This window comes from Zalophus californianus, chromosome 4 (genome assembly GCF_009762305.2).
Source record: "Zalophus californianus isolate mZalCal1 chromosome 4, mZalCal1.pri.v2, whole genome shotgun sequence".
NCBI lineage: Eukaryota > Metazoa > Chordata > Mammalia > Carnivora > Otariidae > Zalophus > Zalophus californianus.
Window position 1 is genome coordinate 25,194,209 of NC_045598.1, and position 20,199 is coordinate 25,214,407.

General features: G+C 48.7%; 1 protein-coding gene across 11 annotated transcripts in view; it reads right to left on the bottom strand.

The window, feature by feature from the left end:
• Positions 1-20,199, bottom strand: part of PHC2 (polyhomeotic homolog 2) — a 117,937-nt gene that overhangs the window by 18,128 nt on the left and 79,610 nt on the right. For 7 of the 11 annotated variants that reach the window (XM_027604150.2, XM_027604137.2, XM_027604145.2 and 4 more), the window contains 3 exons: positions 13,310-13,722; positions 12,888-13,053; positions 10,661-10,705 (listed from right to left, as the gene is read on the bottom strand). In XM_027604150.2, the coding sequence (XP_027459951.1) occupies positions 10,661-10,705; positions 12,888-13,053; positions 13,310-13,722 (624 nt within the window). Of the gene's footprint in view, positions 1-8,355; positions 8,661-10,660; positions 10,706-12,887; positions 13,054-13,309; positions 13,723-20,199 lie in introns of those variants that run through there. The other 4 variants (XM_027604176.2, XM_027604181.2, XM_027604187.2 and 1 more) reach the window with 2 other exon arrangements.

Below are 20,199 nucleotides of genomic sequence, written 5' to 3' on the forward strand. Positions count from 1 at the left end.
GCCGGAGTGAGACAGAGCTAATGAAGTTAATCAAGAATTTAAGGAAGCAAAGTAGGTGATAACATGGGTCATTTGCCTGCAGCAAATCCTGCTTGACAAATGGCAAAACAAGGCTGCTTATACAACACGGAGGATTCTCTCCAGGCCCCTGGCTCTGAAATCCCGCTCTCAGTGCCTCAGCTCAGCAGGCCCCGTCACGAGGCCAGGACAGGGGACAGCAGGATCCCTACAGAACTGCGTGCTCGGGAGAGCGCCCGTGTGGAGCACCTGCAGAGCTCCCGCCAGGGAAACCAGATCCAGGAGGCGGAAGGCAGCTGGTCCGGGGCGGGGGGGTAACAGCACAGCAAGCTGAGGGCGGTGATGTCCGCCGCCGCTCTTAGGCTCTCTGCGGTTATATTTGGGCACCTAAAGAAACTGGTGCCATTCGGAAAGGGGGGGGAGGTAAGATATTTCATAATCGCCCATTTGTTGGCATCCCTCCACCGCCCCCAGGGGGAGGTGGGAAAGTGAAGGGCGGGTGGCGATGAGAGAGAAAGGGCTGGGTAGAAACAGGCAGAAGGGGGATGAGGGGCGGAAGCGAGGGAAGGGGGAATGGTGGCTCCATCCTGGGACCCTGAGTCCATCAATCAAAGAGATTCATTTGGTTAACAACCTTCTTTAAAATGCAAATAGACACCTGCAGTCACTCACACCTGGCTGTGAACCACTTGACAGATAAGCAGATAGCTTTCCTTCCCATTTCGCGACAGCAGGCTTGGTGGAAGGGGTGGGAGGGGAGAGTGATTATTCTGGATCACGGGCACTAGAGCACAGGGCCGGGAGTCTAGCAATTTTCCAGATGAGGAGAAGTGTGCATTTCAGAATCAAGGCAAGAGTGGATGGCACATATTTGGAAGGCAGGACCGTCTAAAAGACGCACAGAAGGAGCTCTTAGTCGTGGGGGAAATGACACGTCCCTTCCCACCTTGGGGTCCCCTGAGGACCCAGAAGGCAGTAGGGACCAATGCCCAATGTTTTAACTTTTTCAATTCTGCTAAGGACCGAGCTGTCAGACACAGAAGAAGTCCTTACCTCAAGGACCCACAGCAGGCTATGGCCATCACCATCCTGCTCCTCAGAGTACCTTCCTGGGCTCTGCAAACAAGAGCAGCCTGCTCTGACCGAGCTCTCTCGAGAGGGGAAGAGTCGGCAGTGACAGGCAGGGTGCTCTGGGCACTTGGCGGAGCAGGCACAGGACGGCAAGGCTCGGGGTCCGCGCCTGGGTCCCTGCAGGGGAGCTGGCTGGCAGAACGAAAGTGAGGTTCAGCCAGGTAGCCCCAACCCTGCTCTCGGTGTCACAGCAAAATGACCTCGTCGAGCCTGGGTTAAGAGGCCTGGAGGGCAGACGTGCTTCTCGGATCTTCAGCATCTGGGCTGAGCGACTCTGGTTAAGGCATCTGTGAGGGAGGGCTCCTCCTCCTCGCTGGCAGCCATTACCATACAGCTGACTTTTCTGCCATCTCTGAGGACACAGGCAGAGAGAGTGGCCCTTCTGACTCACCCACAATCCCCAGCTACAGTGTACATAAGCTGAATTGTAAACAGCTGAATGTTTTCCAAGCTGCCACCCTCCCCACCCCACCCCCCATGAAGGAAGGAGGCAATGGAGCCAACAGTCACCCTCCCCCATGCAGGTCAGGCCAACGGGAGCCCTGGGGGATTTCCAAACAGCTGCAGGAGCTGCTGCCCAGCCCGCAGGCGGACACCCGCGCCAGGCTCCTCCGGCACCCGGACCGAGCTTGGCAGCAGCACCTGCACGACCACGCAGCGACTTCCCACGGGCCAGGTCAAGGCACCAGGGAAGAGCAGCTAACTGGCAGCAGGGAGTCAGGGAGAGGTTTCAGACTTCTACTTGGATGGAGCCAGGCCCGTGGGATCCACTGCTGAGGTCGAGGGCTCCCAGATGTTCTCCCACCATAGCTCTCTAGCAGGTGCTAGGACTTCAAAAGACAACATGTCTGGGACCCCAGGAGAGGCTCTACACTGGAGGCCTCAAGACCACTGAAGATGGAGGTCAGAGCAGCAGAGTGGAAGGAGTGCTGACTGGTCGGAGCCAGTGCCTCCAGGTTTATGTTCTGCCTTCTGGTTCCATCTTTGGTTTATCTGTGAGCTTCAAGCACTTGATACCTGCTCTGAGCCTCAGTCTATCCATCTGTAAAAATGAGGATCATACTGCCTATGTTGCAAGGTTATAGTGAATATTAGAATTTTTATATGTAAGATGCCTGGCACTGATCTCATTTAGAAGCTGTGCAACGTGCCCATTACGACTTTGGGATCTGAAGGCCCTTAGGCTTAAATCCTAGTTTGTAATCCTGGACCAGTTACCCGAGGTCTTAGTTTCCTTATCTGTAAAATGGGTACTTAGACCTGTCTCACTTGGCCACAGTAAGGATTAAATAAGATAATGTAGGAACAACATAGTGGAACAGGCTGGACTTGGCCCTAGGAGGGCTAACATCACTGAAACCCGAGATATTAGGAAACCTGCTTTAATCTCTCAATCTCGCTCTCACTGAGACTGGCTTCTTGTAGCTCCAGGGCAGAGAGAACTCTTCTTCCATCAGCCCAAACTCAGGTACCATTCATGCTCCTCAGACACCCTGGCCTACGCCGGGTGTCCTGTTCTTGTCCTCTTGAGGTCAGGCTTCAGGAAGAAATGTTACTTCCACTTTGACAATGGTAGCAGCAGAACAGAAGTGCACCTGCCTTCAGGGCGAACCAAATGTCTCAATTCACCTTCAACACTCGTTAATCCCCAGGATGAGGCAACCACCACGCTCCCTTTCTATACAGTTCTTGGGTAAAGAGTCTCAGGGTATTACACAGTGCAGAACCCCGGAAGCCAGACAAGGTGCCTGGAGCAACTGAAGAACTTTACCTAGAGAGCAGTAAATTCATGGAATTTGTAAAGCCGGGAGGTAGTTTAGCCCATGAAAAGAAGTTAGTTTAAAAGGCTGAAGACAAAATCATGGAAGATGGGTTTCTAATAGTTAAAAAAAAAAAAAAAAAAAGACAGAAATGTTTAGTAAATTCCATAATTATTTTCAGGTTAATAAGGAAAGGCCACTACGTTGCCTGATACGCTGCCTTATTATTTACCAACTGCAGGAGCACTAATATTCTCAGATAAATGGGAGAGAGAGGGGGAGGTGGAAGGGGAGAGAGACAGAGAAAGTGGGGAAAAAGCTAAGCCTCCGCTGTCTGGCCCATAGAATGAGATACATAATACTTATCTTGCCAACCAATCCTCCTGACCATTTCTGCTTGTGGCAAACACTACTCTCTTCCTTCCTAAAATCATTGTCCAAGTCTGCAATCACCCTACTTTGCTACCAATCAGCTGATAAAACAGATTAATACTGACTACTGGAGGCCTGAAAACGTGGACTTCACTGATTTTTGTAAAAACAGTATCTGACTGGCATTAATGTTGTTTCAATTTAAAGTGTCCTTTGCTTTGATCGTTTAATTAAACATGTCTTGGGATGCTTGGGTGGCTCAGTCGGTTAAGTGTCTGCCTTCGGCTCAGGTCATGATCCCAGGGTGCTCGGCAGGGAGTCTGCTTCTCCCTCTGCCTGCCGCTCCCCCTGCTTATGCCCTCTCTCGCTCTGACAAATAAATAAATAAAATCTTAAAAACAAAAACATGTCTTACTATAGACTGGATGACTACAGATTAAGATAGATTTGGATTATATGGATTTAGGCCCCATATGGATGGTTTCAAATATGCTAAAGATATCAGTAACTAGGGATAATCACACTATTTGCGACATAATAGCCTTGCAACTAAAGCCTTAACAATAAGCCCCAGTGGTCAAGAGCTCTCACTTTGTTGCCAACAGTCTCAGGCCTGGCCCTCCTAACCTACTGGAGAAGAGCCAGCCAACATGGCATCTGAAAGGCATCTCTTTTTAAGAGAAGCTACAATAAATAAATTTCACTGCTGAGAAGAAAATCATCCAGGACACAGATATTTGCTTCAACAACCTTCAACACTCGTTAATCCCCAGGATGAGAAGCAACCCTACTAGCAAACCGGGACTCTTTTCAACATCTGGATTTATCTCAGAACTGGCAATGCCTGTTTAATAACAATCCTTTCTTGGGGACGTCAAAAGAACGTGCTCTTCTTTTGGACTTAACTAAAAAAATCATTTGGAAGAGAAGGAAAGCACATCCTTTTTCACTAACTATAAATAATCTGGAAGGGGAAGGAAAAAAAAACAAACCCTATTAAGTTTATCATGCTGGCTGGGATGGTCTTACAATGAATCACACAACAATTTATTAAATTATGTGCTGTTTCTTACTACACTTTCTTTCTCCAAAAACTAACATTTTTCATTGTACATAAATATAATTGTATGTCAATTTTCATTGTATAACTCTTGGTTAACTATAAAACAGCCCATTTCTTGACTATGTCAGTCACACTCTACTTTTGTTACTGACGGGAAAAAGTCCAGAATCTGTTAAGATTTTTGTTTTGGATAAACAAATGGTTGATTATTTTCCTAACAATTCCCCAAGTGTCATAAAGTTGAACTAGGGGTGGCCTGCCTCTGAGTTTCTCAAATCAGTGGTCTGAAGTGGCTGGTAATTCAAACTGAAATTTTGAAATAAGTTTAATGCTCAAAATGAAACCTTACATCTATTTGAGATGTGAGTAAGTCATCTTAAACAGGCATACTTCTTAATTTTTTAAGAGAAAACATACTCAGAATCTTTAAGTGGTGACTCACATTATAGTTTAAACCGTGCCATAAAAACTTTTAAAATATAAATCTACACATGTTCATACATCTACCTTGAGGGGTAGGCCAGCTTTGCTTTCCACCAAACAAGGTGCCAAGTCACTGCAGAGAGTCATTCCTGTTACTGGCACAAAGGCCTCATGGGGCAGATTGCACAAGGCAGCCAGTCCTCACCCTGCCTTTCCACAGGGGTGGAAAGCACAATAGCATCTCTCTACAACCACTTCGGGGAGACTCCTCCAGACCACAGAAAGTCATCATCTTCATCTTCCAGTTGCAAAATGGCACAAAACAAAGGGAATAAAAGAAAAAAATATCACTTACAAAGACTCCTTATTCTCATTTACCTACTCTCCTCTCTAGCAGATGTATCTTTTCAGAAGAGAATCTTTCTGAGGATGGGACCGAACCTACCTAGAGATTACATGACACTGAACAGCTGGGAGAACTTTACCATAAAGTTGGAATGACACAAGAGGAGGGGGAAAAAAACCCTTGGGAAATAGCACACTAACATGGAGCGGTATTACCGGAACTGGAACCATCATCCTATTCCCTAATTGTTTTAATTTAAATTTTATTTTGGCTTACTGATCCACGGGAGCTGAAAGTGAAGGACTCTGATAGTAAGTGGCTGAACTTTATTCTGCAAATGGTTACCAAATGCCTAGCATGAGGCCCACAGCCCAAAGAAGGACAGAGACTTCGAGGGAGAGTCTAAGATTCTAAGTTATCCTCTTTATACACATTCACAACAGGGAAAAAAAAAAAAAGACAAAAAGACAGGGACTCACGGGTGGAGGTTCTTAATTCTGAGACAGTCATCATTTCTTTTTTTCTTAAATAAGAAAACCCAGGGAGGGGACAGCCTATGTAAGAGTGAGAAAGAACAGTTCAATTTTATAAGATCATCTATCCACTTACTCCTCTTCTCTTGGTTTATTCTCTTCCCCTTGGAAAGATCAGAATTAAAGGATCCAAAGTATCTGAGACAGGAAATGAGTAAGGCAGGAAAAAGGATGTGGTCTGAAAAAGAGTGGATTCTGGGGCTGAGCCAGAGCAAGTAACAGGCACAGGGTCATAGATGGGGGAGGGGGTCTGGTGGCAGGAAGAGAAGTCTCAGGATCAATCAGCTTAGACTAGAAAGTCAGTGACAGAGGAGATAGGTCTGGAGAAGCATAACAAACACCTTCCTAAAAGCTAATCCTCCACTGAAATGGAGAGAGACAATGGCTGACGAGTCCTACAGCTAAGAGAATCATTAGTGGGACAGAAAGAAGAGCTGGAGTTTCCACCTTACTTTGAGGGAAGTGAAGTAATATATATTGAGTATGCCTGACAAAGGGAAATTAGAAATTAAGTCAGGATGTGGAAGAGAGGTGGAAAAAGCTGGGAGGTGAGTACATGAGGGAATACCAATATTCTTTAAGCATCTATGTGCCACATCTCAGTAAAACAACAGTTTAAAAAAACAACACAACAAAACAAGAAGGAGTGACAACAGGAGAGATGGCTCAAGCAAACACCGCTGGATAACAGAAACCAACTCAAGAACAACAGAAATGTACACCAAGAAACCACCTACTCTCTCAAGATTAAGGCTGGAGGAAAAAAGGCATCTATCTTCCAGTGTGTATAGACAAGCCTGGAAACAGATCTTGGGTGGGCAGGGCGCATGTGACGAGGAGTGCCTGGAAAGGGCAGGTGCCAAAAGAGCACCATTACCCATCTGCTGGACCCTCTGTGAAACAAGCCAGCCCCTGTGAATGAGCCAAACCAGAAACTTTGGTTCCTGCCTTGCAGGGACTGGAATTCAGATATAGAAACAGTGGGAAACACAGTTTATCAGCTGATTCAAAAGTGTGGGTACTTCCAAATACAGATCTCCAGATGTTGGGGGCTATGTGGGAAAATCACTTTTTTTCTCCACAATGCTTACCGCAGTGCTTTATATATGAAGCAGGAGCCGAATAAAAGTGTGTTGATCTGCATGAGACCGAAACTACTTAGCTGTGCAGGTACCTTAAGATTCCAGACAGAATCTCCTGCCCTATAACCAACATGGTAAGTTACTTCCTTCCTATTTTACAGGCGAAATGATACAAAGCCCTACATCCCTGCGACCTAAACCTAAGCCCTGATCGACAGACCCTGCCACAGGTCTGCTGCCCTGCACTAGAATAAAAGATGGGGAGGGCAGAAATGTAGGAGCAAGAAGGCATTTCCTTGCTTCATTAGCCTGTAATTTTCAGACTCATCTAGAAATCCTGGCAGTTCCAACATTTGGGTTGACTCAGGAGGGGAAGAAAAATCCCAGGTGAATGATAATTGGATTACCCAGTTATGCCCCAGAGCCAAATGGCTGGAAAAGGCCAGGACAGAGGGTCTGATACACTTAAAGTGGCATTATTTTCTAAACCAAAAATCAAGACACTTGGGCTGATTGACAATGGGATGGAATATTTTAAATTGGGGCTGTCCTAGAAAAATCGGGGACATATGGTGGATTTAGGTCGGTTGCTTATTTCACAACAAGGGATCCTCTGGGCCCAATATGCTAATAGAGGGGATTAAAGCCCAGGATGGGAGCCGGCGAAGGGGAAAGCTGTCCACCGATTTGTAAAGCAGGAAAAAAATAATCGTAATAAAAGACTGCGTCTGTAGACCGCACTGGAAGAAGGGGAACATTCTGGGTATGGAGTAGGGAGGAAAGGAAAGTTATCAGAACTGAAAGTATGTCAGTGAAATCTGTTTAGGTATCGAAGGCGGGGGTGGGGAAGGGCCGGAGAGGGTGGGGAGGGTGGGGGTATCGCTGGCACAGACTGGGGGTAACCAGCCATACAGGAGTCAGGCGCCACGAGTTCTGACTGGAGCTTCACCATCAGTTTGCAACCTGACCGTGGGCAAATTATTTCTCTCTGCAGACTTCAATTGAAATAGAGAAATCTCACAAATCCCGATTTTTATGTAAAGAATCCACAATTCAGCATACCTTCATTTGGCATGGGAAAGAGAGAAAACGCTCTTCTAAAAATGGAAGACAGGACAGACACAGAACAGCTTGTCCTTTCCATCCAATTAAAAACCTCGTGAGACTGAACTAGATTAAAAACAAAACTCTCCAGCGAAGCCGCAGGCCCTCCAAGCTAGGTAGTCCCCTACCAACAGAGCGCAGCGGATGCCAGCAGCCCTGCCCCTAAACGACCGGTCCATCGCCCTGGTAAACCGCCGTCCCGGGAGGACGGGGGTGGGGTGGGGGTGGGGTGTGCGGGGACCGGGGGCAGGGGCGCGGACACACACGGAAGCGTTTGGCACGCCGAGGTTGACACAGCGGCTTCCGGGGGAGTGCGGAGCAGGCAGGGTCCCCGACGAGGGGGGCAGGCGGAGGACACCTCCCAGGCGCCGAGAGGGCGAGAGTCGCGGGCTGGCACTGCCTGGCAGCCGAGCAGGCCCGGGCCGGGAGTGGCACCGGAGGGCGGTGCCCGGCTTCCCATCCGACGAGCGCCGGCCGCAGGCCCCCTCCTGGCGAGAACCCCTCCCCCGCCACGGGCACTGACCTGTCCAGGGCCCGGCTGGGCCTGGCCGGGCGGGGCCTACGCAGCCCCTCGGCCGGGCGCCGCCTCGCGCGGGGTCCCGGGCCCGGGCGGGCCGCCTCCTCTCCGCCGGGAGCCTCCGAGCCGGGGCCCGGGGCTGCCGCGGCGCATCCGACCACACCGGCCTGGCCGGCGTCAACAAAGGGCGGCGGGGGCGCGAGGCCGGGGCGGGGGCGCGGGCGGCGGCCGGATTGCGCGCGCGCGGCGGGCGCTCGAGGGCTGCAGCCGCCGCGGAGACAATGCGGCGCGTCCCGGCAGGGCTCCCGCGGCCGCCTCCGCCGGAGGCGGGGCCTGGTCGCGCGGGGCGGGGTCTCCGGGAGGCGGGGCGCCGGCGCGGAAGCCGGGCCGCGCGCTTCCTTTGTGCGGCCGCGCCGGCCCCGCCCCGCGCCCTCCGGAAGGCGCCCCGAGCCGGGCTACGGGTTAGGGACGTCGGCCTCCGGTTTAGGGAGGCGGGCGCCGCGCGGCGCGGACGTCTGCCCGCGGCCGGTCAGCAGTCCCCAGTGGCGTGGCGGACTGTTGACTCCCGCCCGGCCAATTCGGAGGCAATAATAATAACGACTAGCAGTAATCGAGTGCTTAGTATGTGTCAAGCCCTCGGCGCACGCATTCCCACTTAGGCTTCACAATAACCCCACAAGTAGTCATTATTCTCCCCACTGGGAACTGAGGATCAGAGAAGTTAAGTAATGACCAAAGTGACCCAGTTACACCTCCATAAACGGGGATAATGCCTACTCTTTAGGCTTACTGAGAAGGTTAAATGAGGACATTTACACAAATTGCCTGCAGTGCTTGGCACACAGTTGGAGCCCAATAAATGTTACTTCTCTTCCTAAACCACACTGATTTAAACTGGATTGTCATGGCGAAGCACATTCATTCACTAGATACGCTAGGAGCTGTGGGGGGTACAAGAGATGTACAAGGTGATTCACGCGTCTCACCGCCCCACCCCCCAGCTTTACCAGGAATCGATGACACGTACTTCTCCCTCCATGCTTGACGTCTCTCTTTTCCCAACATTTTCCCATTTTCTTGCTTTTTTAAGCATTCGTATTCTCCCTCCCCCTCCCCGCCCCCCCCCCCCCCGCTTTTCCCCTTCAGGTCTCATCCCTTTTTGTTTGTTTCTGCATCTTACATTTATTTTATATGCCCTGATTGTTTACTTCACTCCCTCTTCTCCTTATCCCTCTTCCCTCCCTATTTTTCGAATTTTCAAAGTCTTCTTTCATTAACATTCCCATTTCCTCCTCCTTTCTGATTTGCATTTCTTATACTTACAAAGATAACATGGGATAGAACACTCAACTTCTATTTCCCAAACAGGCCCATACTTTTGTGCCTCCCTACCTTTACTTCCTATAGTCCCTTCTAGATTGCCCTTTCCCCAACTCTGCATGTCTAGGTCCTACTTAACCTATCCTTCAAGTTCTAGACTCAAGAACAGTGGTCGGCAAACTTTCTCTGTAAGGAGCCAGATAGCAGATATTTTAGACTTTGCTGGATATACTTTCTCTGTTGTAACAATTCAGCTTTGCTGTTGTAGCAGGACAGCAATCATGGGTAATACACACATGAATAAGTACGGCTGTGCTTCAATAAAACTTTATTTATGGACACTGAAATTTAGATTTTATACAATTTTCACACATCATATAGTATTCCTTTGATTCTTAAAAGAATTTTTAAATGTAAAAACCATTATTAAATAGTTTACAAAAACTGGCGATGTGATGGATTTGGCCCTTGGGATGTTGTTTGCCAACCTCTGCTCTAGAACAACTCCCCTTCCTCTCAGCAATCTATCCTGATAATCTCTACTTGGTGGTAACTCTTCCCTCTTAACTTTTAAAGTACTTACCTATAATCCTTCTATGGCATTTATCACATTTTGGTTTTTATTGTATGTTTTCTTCCTGTGCATTTCTCGTCTTTCCCAGCAGAACTTAAGCTCCTTGAAGGTAGGGCACAGACCTTATTTCTCTATGTATTACCTCCCAGCCCACAGAGCTTTGCACGGAGCAGGCATTCAAACATAGAATGGATAAATATTTAAGTCTTGGGTAGTTCACAGTTGTTTCCACTGTGCAAAGCCCACTTCTCTCATGAGATAGTACCTCAGGAACAGGATGCTTGTTATAAGTATAGATTTCAGAAAGAGATTTTTGAGAGCTTTATAGAGAAGACAGAGAAAGATAGGCAAATGTCAGTTCATTTAGGAGTTACTGGATAACAAGCACTTGAACAAAGAATGCATATTATCACCAACCTGCAGACAGAGCATGTGTCCTCAGTCGGGTCCTATTCAACATTTCTATCAGCACATTGGTTAAAGACAAAGAGAACATGCTATATGATTTACAGATGGCAAAGTCAAGCAGAGGAGTTAATATAAAGAATCACAAAATCCTGATCTAAAACATTTCTGCCCCCTCACTGATTCTCTCTGTGTCTCTGTTTTCCTATCTTTAAAATGGGGATGATAAAAGTCCCTTCCTACCTCATAGGGTTACTGTCAGGACTAAATGAGGAAATACACATAAAGCCTGGCAGAGAGGGCTTAGTAAATATTAGCTATTAACTATTTTCTTGCTGGGCAGGAACTACCGGCTGAATTCACAAGATAACATTTAATAGGCATAATTAACTATATATTTTGGATCAAAATATAAATTGTACAAGTTTGAGACTGTGGAGACCTGGAATGATAGCAGTCCATGTTAAAAGAAACCTTAAAAACAAAATAAAAAATAAACCCCAAACCCAGCCCTCTGGGATGCAGGTGACACAGTGCTCTATGAGCCAACGGTGTCATTCCTCTGGCTGGGAGGAGCTACTGCGGGGCTATAGGTACATCGTGCTGATGCAGGAAGGTGGGGGAGTTACGCTCAGAGCCAGAGTCAGGGCACTGCCCTTCATAGCAGTGTGACCTGGACCCTCTATGGGCTTTTATTCCCTCCTTTGAATCACAGGGACAGTAATAATTCTCTCTCAGGGTTATCATGAACGAGGGAAGGAAAACTTAAAACAGTACTTGGCACCTAGTAGGTGTGCAGACAAATCTCAGTTCCTCCCTACCATACCACGCAGATCTGCAAAACAGTTCTGTCCCTTGAAGGGCGTACGAAGCTAGGTCCAGGTGCCAACCAACGGTGGCCAGTGGCTTTCTATATTTGGAATTACTGTGCTTAATTTGGGAGCTCACACTTTGGGAGAATTAATGCAAAGGTGGAATGTGGCTAAACAAGAATGACCAGATGGTGGTGGGAATGGGAGGTCTTGACATGGGATGGGTTAAAAAAAAAAAAAAAAGTTCTCAGATATGCAGCCTGGAGATTTTCCCTTTTTTAATGGGAAGGAGAGGAAAGAGACACGGTAACTGTCTACAAAGGCCACAGGAGATGGACTGTTACAATTCCCAAGACGTTCACAGCCAGTGATGGAAGTTCCAGGAGAGCTGGTTTTGGCTTAATTTGAAGAGCAACTTTCTGATAATTAGAGCAACTCCACAGTGGAATGGGCTGCTTTTCAAACTGGTGAATCCTTTCTTATTGCAAGTGTGCCAAGAGAACGGATGGCCTCCTTCCTGTCTTTTAATTTTCCTGATGTTCTTTCTCCACATTCTTTTGCTTTCCTTTTCCTTGATCCCACCCTCTATTCCTTATAGGACACTGATAGCCCTTTCCCCTACTTTGTCCCCAAGTGCTTGTGTTCTCATTTCTCCTTCTTGAGTTTCCAAACTCTTTGGCTCTCCATTCTCCCCACCCCGGCTCCCAGCACATACTTAGTCCGGTGACTGGAACTGCCTCCCTGACAGCTCAGAATGTCACAGATCTGGGCCAAGATTGCGCACCAGCAGAGAGGGGACCCAGAGGTCATGCTGTGACTCTCCCAACAGGGTAGAGGGGTCCAGCAGTGTGTCCTGAAACCCAGTCATGGAGAAGGCCATTTGTCACTGGGCACTCACAGACAGACAGCTGGGGATCCTGGAACTGAGCAGTTCTTTCAAAAACGCTTTCCACGAGCTGAACTCATTCTGAATCCCCTTCTGGCTCCCCCTAGGCATTTGCTGTATCTTTGATCTATGGCAGCCGTTTGTCGTATTTCCAATTTCAAGAACTCCTTCTCCGAGCAAGCCAAGCAGAGAATTGAGACAACTGGAAACCTGCCTGAACTCTCAACTTGGCATATGGATATGCAGATACACCTGACAGCAATGACATGTAGGCCTCAGAGTCTGGATCTAGAACTTTCAACTCTCCTTTTCTTTCTCTCTCCTTTTCTATCATCTGAGTCCCCTTTCTTTCCCTTTGGTTCATCTTCCAGTCCTCCTCCTCCCACCCCTGGCCCCATTTCCACCCACCCCGCTTCCTTGTTGCCTTGTGGGCTTGCGGTGGTTTACCCGCCCAGGCTAGATGCCCAAGTGAAACGTGCCAGGGCATGGCCAGGAAGGCCAACTTGCTCCCCTCCCTCGAGGGCCCCACTCCACTTCATACCGTGAGCTGGGGGCTGCTGGACGTTAGGGCTCTTGGGGACGGGCAGGCCTCCAGGCATGGCAGTGATGATGGCCTGTTGGTGGGGTGATGGGCCAGACCGAGTCTCGGGCACACTCTTCTCCCCAGGTACTGCTTCCTTCCAGTCATCCTCGGCACACTGCTGGGGCTATGAAGGGACAGGACAGGGTTCATCTGCTCACACATTGCCTCTACATCCTCGGATACTTCCCCTGTTTCCGAGGAGTCTGGGTAGCAGGCAAGGACATTAAGGTTCAGCCAGCCCCAAATTAGGGAGGGGCCCCTGGGCTTTCTTGGATCACACAGAGAGGACTTCGACAAAAACACCTCCACGTGGGTGCTGTGGCACTGATGGAGCTGCGTCCTCCCGTCTGTTCCCTGGACCTTGGCACTGGCTTACTCACCACTGGTGAGGCGGGCTGCAGTTGTAGGATGACAGCTGAAGCGTGCTGGAACCTGCGCTGAGGGGTGTGGGCCAGGCCCTCAGGGTATCCATTATGAGGCCCAGCGTCTGGCGTGGGAGGGTGACACTGCTGGGTGCCGCCAGCCTTGTGCAGACTGGTCGTGGGGCACTGGAGAGGCAGGGCGGGTGTAACTGGGCCTAGGGGCATGGCGTGGGCTTCGGGGCTGGGCTGCAGGGTCAGGCTGGGAGGGACCGAGGCAGGCTGGGGGTGGGGCTGGGCTTGGAGCGCTGGCCGGGCCTGCGGCAGTGGCGGCGGTGCTGGCGGCTGGGGCTGCTGCTGGAGCACAAACTGGGGCTGCAGGTGCTTTGAGGGCGGCTGCGAGAGGAGCTGGTGCGGTTGCAGCTGAGCATAGGCTGAAGGGGGGGGGACAGACCAGGTCAGGGGGCACAGCTTGACCTCATCTTCTGCCGTGGCCCCCACTCTGCCCCTCCCACCTCCGTATCACGATGGCTTCCCAGACTGAGGTCTCGGGCTTTGATCTTTCAGCTTTCACCTAGAGCCTGGCCTGGCCTGGCCACTGCCATGGCCCAACTCTCTCTGTTTCCTTGCCTTCCTCCTGTGCTGAAGCCTTGTTCCCTCAGGCTGTCCCTCAAAACCCAGTGCAAAACTCACCTCCTCTGGGAAGCCTTCTTGGACCATGCCAGCTCTTCAGAGGACCCCTGGATTCTACAGCGTGCCATGTTCTCTGTCCCCTCCGTGCCCTTCCCTCGCTTTTCTCTGAGCCTGCAATTGGTGGGGCCTCCCTCCGCCCAATCCAACCCTAGCTGTGCTCAGGCTGGGTCTCCTCCAGGAAGAGCAGATTGCACACGGGGCCCCGGACTCTGTTACATACACAGGGGCCGCGGGCTAGCTGCTAAACCTCTCTGGGCCTCGGCTTCCTCCTCTCAAAGTTGAAAATAAAAAACAGTTCCCGCCCAGAAAGTTGTTGTAGGGATGAAATGAGAAAAAGCTGTGTGAATAAAAAGAGAAAAAAAGTGACACAATGTGCATAGCATGGTGCCTGGCAGACAGTCATGCTCGATCATTTCTAGCTATAATTAGAGTGATGATTTCAATCCCGGTTTAGGTTCTCAAAGTATGCTGGACTGACGTCTACCATAAGAACGTGTATCACAGTGCACTATAATTATTTCTTAGCTGCCTTCCCTTCAAGATCATGAACCCCTTGTGGTCAGAAACTATCCTGGATCTCTTTATCCAGAACCGGGCCTAATGCCTTACATCGGATGGGTGCTAAGGAAATAAACTTCTTGTCCTGAACTGGAATTCGTTTGTTGCTACACACCGCTAGCCTTCTCTTCTCCCATTTTACCCAGGCCGACTCTTTGAGGTGAGGATTCTTATACTTTTTTAGTAATCCATTCAGTGTCTCACTCATGCCTTGTATACAGTAGGGATTCAGAGATTCAGCTCAGAGATTGACTGTCCTTACTCCTCACCCTGCCTAATGGCATCCAGGCCAGCTTCGCCATGAGGGCAGCTCCTCCGAATCTGTCTTGCCTGACGGAGGCCCTCCACCAAGACTTCCACAGCTGGGGAGCCCCCGCAGACAGGCTGTGCCTTGCAAATGCAGAGGGTCACAGCTGGAAGCTCACAAATGGATTTTTACAAGCAAAGCCTCCCAGCCAATAAGAATAAAGGCAAATTTTGGATCCTGAGCTAACATTTTAAAAGAATCCTGTGATCCTGACAGGTGCAAAGCAAGCAGATTTCAAACTGAATTGGGGAGGGGGGCTTCTTTCTTAAATTTCGTCTATTTATGCATCCGTTTCCCACTATCTCATCACAGCCCAACACAGAGTTCCAAGCAGAAGGCCAATCGGAAGAAGAGGTGTTAAGGGAAGACAACGTGGTCCCTGGTGACTGACCGCTGTCGGCAGAGAGAGGGAAAAGAGGTTTTAGAGAAATGCGCTGGGTCTGAGGTGATGGTAGAACATCCAAACGGAAATTGCCAGTAGGCATTTGGTGATTATAAATTGCCCTTGCCTCCAACTTAAGCCTTGTCTTCCAATTCCACATTAAATAGCTCAAAACTTAATCAGGCAAAGATTATTAATCAGGCAAGCTAGACAATCAGGACTTTTTGAGATGACTGTTGAGAAGGTACCCGGGAGATCCCACAGACGCCACGCAGTGCCCCGTTAGGGCTCGAGCGGCCACGAAGACCTGCAGAAGGATGGGCACCGTCACTGAGAACTCAAGCAAACTTTCTGTCTTTCAGTACAAAGTCACGAAGTCCTGCCCCAGGAACAGTCGTTCTAGGGGCTGCCCATGTGAGGTGAGCGCGGGCGCAGGTGCGGGGCAGGGAGCTGGGCATCAGCGGCATGTCCCACCACCTCCCGGGTTGTGTGGCTGGAGGCGGGGCCTGCTCCTTCTTAGGGATTCAGAGTTTTCTCTGAAACGGGAGGTTTGGGTGAGGTGAGCACAGGAGTCTCTCCCAGCTCTAATCCGATGGCGGTGGCTATCATCGGAAGGTAGTGTAAAATTCAGGATGTATAAGGTGGTAAAAAGAAGGTCGGAGAGGAAAAGGGTTCTAAGTCTCCAGCGCATGGCGTACAGTTAGGGACAATAGACGTCTGCTTGCCAAGATTGGGAAAGCAACTGCTGGGCCGCTCTCCCAGGGTGCCCCTGTCTATCCCACTAGCCCACTCTCTCCCCTCTGTGCTGCTCGTGGAAAACCGGAGGCGTTGTTTCAGAACAGATGATGCTAGTCTATGCCATGCTGGAAATAAAGCTCATGAAGCCCTAGATAAGTTCATAGATCAAAGACTCAAGGTATTTTGGGGGGCGGTGTACATCCGTAACCTTTTGAGGTTAATAAAAAGCAAAGACCACGATTTAACTCCGGCATTATCCTGGGTCAAAAGTCCTTTTATTTAAAGTATTGCAAAAACTTTCTAATTGGTCTTTCTGATTCCATTTTCTTCTCTCTATAATCTGTCTTATAGATTGCACATTAATCTTTCTTTTGCAAGTTAATCTTCCTAGGGCACAGATCTGACCCCCGATAAAAAGCCATCAGGGATCCTCCTATGTCTGCTGTGTAAAGCCCCTGGCGTTCAAGATTTCTTTGCAACCTTTTAATTTTTATTATTACTTTGATCTGAGCAGTCTACTACTCACTGTCCTCCATACAGAGTTTATGCCTTGTCTCATCCTGCCCAGAGTGCCACACAAATCAAATTCTTTCCCTGCCCTTACAGCCGAGGAGACCCTTCCCTTTGAGCTACACCAAGGTCTCTCTGCTTTGCACCGCCCTCAGAGATGCAGTGTGTCCAGTGGTCAAGTGTAAGCTCTAGAGTCAAAGTGCTTGGATTTGAATCTTACCTCGGCCACTTACTAGCAGTGTGCTGCTGGGCAAGTTATCTGACCTCTCTGTACCTCTGTGTCATCATCTTTAAAAGGGTAACGATGATACCTATTTCATGGTTATTTCAGTAAAAGACTTATCTCCTTTAGTAGGCAGAATTTATGGGATTCATTTATTTCATCCAAAGAACCTTGAATTTAGTGGATGCTCAATCAATATTGGGGAATGAATGAATGAGTGAATGAACGCACGAATGACAACATTGTGGGACTCCAGCTTGTTTGTCCCACAAAACCTTTCCTCTTTAGAGCCAGAACACGGATGAGAGGGATATAAGCCCACAGATCATTTTGGTTTAAGCAGCATTCTGGTTTACGGAAGACCCTCCTCCTGTTCAACCCCTGCTCACTACCTTCCTGCACTCACTTTCAACCCACCCCAACTGCTCTACTCGCTGTGCATGAAACGTCATATCCCACTGTGCCTGTCTGGCTTTGATTTCGGTGCTTCCACTTTCTGGAATGCCCTCCTTCTGCTTCAGTGATCCAAAGGCTTAAGCTTCTTTGGCTCAGGCTCAGCTCCTGTTGTCTCCCTCGTTGCCTTAACTCTCAATTATGGGTTTTCCCGCAGAATTCCTGAAGGTTTCTGTTTCTTTGATTCATTTATGATTTAACATGTGCTATCTTGTATACATATTTCACTGATTCTTAAAAATTGATTCTTTTACTCCCCCCACCCCTCGTTTTAACATAACATCCTCTGAATTGGGCTGCATATTGCAGTTGCTGTCAGTTCAACCGGGTGGTGCTTTTCCTCCTTAGACTTTAATACAATAATGGTGCATCACTGTTGCAATCGGTGGTGTCCTAGATGAACGCAAACGGGAATGCTTTTCTTCTTGTGTATGTTTCCTATCTTTCCAACTATCCTTTTTCAGTCAAAGGCATGTTCTATGATGCTTTTTAATCTTTTCTTAATTTAAAAGATATGCTTTAATTTAGCTGGAAAGTTTTTATGTCTCTTTCACCTTCCACATTGTCCAACATGATACTCTACATGCTTGCAGATGCTTTGTAAATGTCTGCTGCTGATCATGGTAAGATCCATCAATGCTTCTCCCTCTGCCATGCCCTCCACCTCAGTTTGGGGTGGTAAAGGGCCTGATTGCAGCCATGATACCAGAGCAGGCCATGCCCCTCTTCCCCACAGGTAGGATGGGGCATATCAGTTTATGAAATGTTAATGCACAGAAATCTCTTTTTTCTTTTTCTTAATTTTTTCTAATGCCCGGTAGCTTCATTTTTTTCCCCTGCACCCACTTTGGCTCCCCCATCCCCTCCTGCTGTAGAGTCCATTGCTTCTAAGGAACAGAGGGTTGCTTCCAGGGGACCTCAACCCTGAAAGGCCCCATCAGCCCTTTCTGTTATGGAGCAGGGGAGGGGCAGGGCCAGGACCGCCACAGATTAGATCCTAGCAAGAAAAGAGAGACTCTAGGCAATGCTCATCTTCCCATCTGGTGCTCTAACCTTGAACGGCCTCCTTAGAATCTTAAAAGGCCAGTTCACTGCTCCGAAACCAGTTGGTTGTTAGCAACAAGAGGATTAAGGTCCCCCAGGCAGGAGGGATTACTGGCACGCCCCCTTCCCTGCATCCACTGTCAGAACTTATCAATAATTAATCTCTATTGATCTCAAGGCTTCAAGTATGCAGGAAACAGCTCACTGCCCCAGACAGGCTGAGACTCTTGTCCCAAAATACACCAGAGCTGTCAGCATCTTCCTCACGGGTCCAGGCTTGAGTGTACACTTATTTTTCTAGACTCTGTTATAACGGACTAGAGTTACTGGAGTTACCTGGTCTCCGGGTGAGGGGGGATGCCTGTGAGAGAGGATGGCATAACTCTTTACTGCCCACTACTCTTCAAGGTTTAGCAAGTGAAGAGGCACTTTTAACCATTCATTCACTCAACAAACATTAGCAAGCACCCACTATAAACCAAGTACTATGTTTGGTGCTGGCTAAAACATGGTCCCTAGAACAGATTATAGTCTAGTAAAAGAGACGTTTACTCTTGGCCATTCTTGGTAAATGTTGCAATAGGAGATAAGCCCGGAATAGTGAGAACACAGAAAAGGGGATTCAGCTTGAGGAGAGCGGAGAAGGCTTCCCAGAGGAAGCGTTTACCATGACGCAGAGTTAGGAGGGTGACAGAAGGAATAGCACGTGGGAAGACCCGGAGACCTAAAATGCCATGGTGCATTCAGAAAGCTGTAGGGCATCCTGTACAGCCGGGCCCAGAGTGTCTACAGCAGAGGAGCTGGACAAGGAGGCTGCTTTGGGTTGGGTCTAAATTACGCTAGCATCCACAAGAGGCTGCTCTTCTCTGAAGAGGTCTCATGGGATCAGGCCTTGGGAGTGACTGAGATTGAGGCTGACTCTAGAGGTCAGAGCCCCACATACACACAAATAGACAGGGAAGCTCCTTTTAGAAAAACCTAAAGCAATAGCCACATGAATTTTCCATGATGCAGTTCCTCTGTGCTGAGGGCTAAGGGTCTGAAGGGCAAGTGGAGCTAAGGGAAGTTTCCCTGTAAGAAGATACTAGGTTATAACAACAGGCTTGCCAACTGCAGGGACACGCCATGGTGGTCTGTTTATGCCTTCATGTCTTTAGGCCTGCGCTGCAGCCATCTGGCAAAACTAGCAAATATCCTCTGTGAGCAGAATTCCTTAATAAGGCAGCTTGGAGCATTAAAAAAGAAACTGGCCTGGTGCCTGGGTGGCTCAGTTGGTTAAGCGACTGCCTTCGGCTCAGGTCAGGATCCTGGAGTCCCAGGATCGAGCCCTGCATCGGGCTCCCTGCTCAGCGGGGAGTCTGCTTCTCCCTCTGACCTTCCCCCCCTCACACTCTCTCTCTCTTAATAAATAAATAAATCTTCAAAAAAAAAAAAAAAAAAAGAAACTGGCTTCTGCATGTGTGCCCCCACCCCACCTTGGCAGAGAGATGGCAGTACAGTGTCAGTGGCTAAAGGCATGGGTTTTAGAGCCAGATCTGGGTTTGGAGCTTGGTTCTGCTACCTATAGACTATGCAACCTTAGACAAATTGCTTACCTTCCCTGAATCTTGATTTCCTGTTCTAGAAATGGTCATATGCACCACACAGAGTAGCTGTTAGCATCACATGGAATATGAAGTTTAAATCACGAAAAGGTTCACTGGCTTTGCTCGTCCCTAGGAGATGCTCATCAAATGAAGCTATTCTTAAAATACTATCAGCTATTTGCATGTTGCTCTGAACTTCTCAAATTTTTATAATTTGAATCCCATTTACGCATAACAGTAAGCCGATGAGGCAAGTGGGCAGTGCTCCCAAATGGGAGCAAGAAATTTATAAGCAAGAGCTGAGAGTAGTTTCCAACTGACTGCGACAATGTGGTGCACTAAAGGAAAATCGACTCTACTAGGCAGATGAGACACCAGTGCCTTGCACGTCACAAACACTCAAAAAATGCTGATGGG